This window comes from Propithecus coquereli, unplaced genomic scaffold (assembly GCF_000956105.1).
Source record: "Propithecus coquereli isolate 6110/MARCELLA unplaced genomic scaffold, Pcoq_1.0 Scaffold4, whole genome shotgun sequence".
NCBI classification, from domain to species: Eukaryota; Metazoa; Chordata; class Mammalia; order Primates; family Indriidae; genus Propithecus; species Propithecus coquereli.
In genome coordinates, this window is record NW_012149729.1 from 3,886,466 (window position 1) to 3,888,815 (window position 2,350).

General features: G+C 30.3%; 1 protein-coding gene across 1 annotated transcript in view; it reads right to left on the bottom strand.

Annotated features, from left to right (window-relative positions):
• ING3 (inhibitor of growth family, member 3) overlaps positions 1–2,350 on the bottom strand; it is a 43,568-nt gene that overhangs the window by 31,663 nt on the left and 9,555 nt on the right. The window contains 1 exon segment of the mRNA XM_012652733.1: positions 1,858–1,927. Coding sequence (XP_012508187.1) covers positions 1,858–1,927 — 70 coding nt within the window.

Below are 2,350 nucleotides of genomic sequence, written 5' to 3' on the forward strand. Positions count from 1 at the left end.
TAAATTTATTATATGACCTTTATTATCTTACTCTCTAACCTCAGTAATCTATCCCGTTCAAATAATTTATTAATTTTTACTTTCACTCTATGTTTATGCCATTATCTCTGAATGAAATGCTTTCCCCTCAATACGACACCTAATCAGAGGGCCCCTGACCCTCTGAATAAACTGTTTAAAACTCATTCCATACCCTCTAAGAAATCAACAAATAACTCTTTAATGACTTACTTCAATTTTTTACCAGATATCCCTTAATACTCAACTGTGTTGACCTTTATTTGTTATATCTTTCTATTAATATATGGATCCTCCACTCTACTTTGTGGGTATGTTTTCCCAACTACAGCAGTTTACAGGACAGGAACCATTTCTAGTATTTACCTTTTATTCCTCCATTATACCCAGGTAAAACTCCATTTTATCAGGCACCGTATGGATGAACAGTATGATTCATAACAGATGAATACATATAAACATATTTAAAAAGCATATATTTATGTTGTTTTTCTCTAAATACACAAAATATCTTTAGTAAAGGTGTAAAAATAAAACAACATCAACAAAAAAAAACAAAGAATAGAACCAAAGAGCTATATGAATTAAAAAGCATGTAGTTTCTAAATAAAGACTAATACATAGTCATTAAACAGAAGTAAGAATGTTATTAAACGAATTTGTCTTACATTCAAACATAAGTGCCTTTTTCTATGTTCACAGACATAATTCAAGACTAACACAATTAAAAACCTTTCTGTTTATTCCACAGTAAAGCAAGCTACAGCCTACTCTACCTTTCTTTAGGCAGTGTCTTTTACAAAATGTTTTCTAGAATAACTGTATGAGCAAAAGAGCCTAGGTTATTATAGCCATTAAGATATTTTTAGTACATAAAAACAACTAAACATTTTCAATGGCTTTACATGACAAATGTTTTCTAGTTTGGTATAAGTATTTATAATTTATACCATATGAGGTATATACATTTTATCTTGTGTCCTGCTCACCAATGACATTTACATGTACTTGGTTCAGTAATAAAGCCGTACCCAGGAAAGACTGCACAAATAAGATATGCATTCTATATACTAAAGTTAACCAAAAGGGAGCATTTATTTTCTGCTTTAACTTACTTTAAGGCAAAAACAGAGTATTTCCTAAAGTATGCATTTTAGAAGATGCTTCACATAATAAAAAAAAAAAAGAGCACCATAAGTACATCAATTAGAGAAATATTGCATATTGTATCTGTCTTCTTGGTGATTTCAATCTTTTAAAGGTGCTGCTGCAAAAAAGAAGCCTTTTTTAAAGTTTATTAAAATTTATGTCATCTAACATTTCCCAAACAACCAACATATTTGTTAAGTACTATCTGTTAACATCACTCAGTTAAACACTTATGCAGATGATTCTCTTCTTCATTTTAATCAGACTACCAAGAACTTTTGTCAACACAGTATTTCTCTGTATATTTTACCACAGAAACAATCTCAAAATGATCTATCAGGCAAGTAAACACACTACCTTAAGAAGATAAGGATTACCAAAATAAAGTTACACACTAATTCTTCTTTTATAAAAAGTATCTAAAATCAGATACAGTCTTACAGCAACACAGCCTTGCCAAAAATGTAAGTTCTTGACCTATTAACTAACACTGAGGACTCTCTTTGACTCTTTCACAAAGAAACCAAAAAATAGATACTGAGCTCTCAAATTAAATGGGATCAATACAGTGGGATCAAGAGAGGAAAACTTCAGTTTTAGTGTGTTCTTTCTACAACATTTAAGCTAATAAAATTTAAAACATAATCCATTTTTCAAATACTTGGGGCACTGTATGCACATTAATTTTACTTACCAAGTCATAGATCTGGTTTGCCAACTGCACCTTCTCATCTGCATCTTCCAAAGCTTTATAGTAGTCCTGAATAAAAACATTTTCATTCCAAGAATAAATTAATGATTCTAAAATATGCATATGTAGAACATATAACACATTTCCATTATCATACCATTATCACTGTCAGTCATCCTACATTAACAATAAAAACCTTGTTAGAGATAGGGTGGAGATGGGAAAGGATTAGAAATTATGGACAATGGCCAGGAAATAAAGGAAGATGTCCAGAATTCCTGGAAAAGATATAAATAAAAACAAATACCATTCCAAATCTAGTTTCTGTACAAGAAAGAGCTACGTGACCTAATGAATAGTATATAAAACAAAAAAAAAGAACATTAATTAAAATTGGTCTAACTTGTAAAGTACATTTACACTCCATTTTTAAAACTTTTTAATAAAAGTACAGCTATTGAAAGGATTCTGATCTGCATATCCCTATTTTCC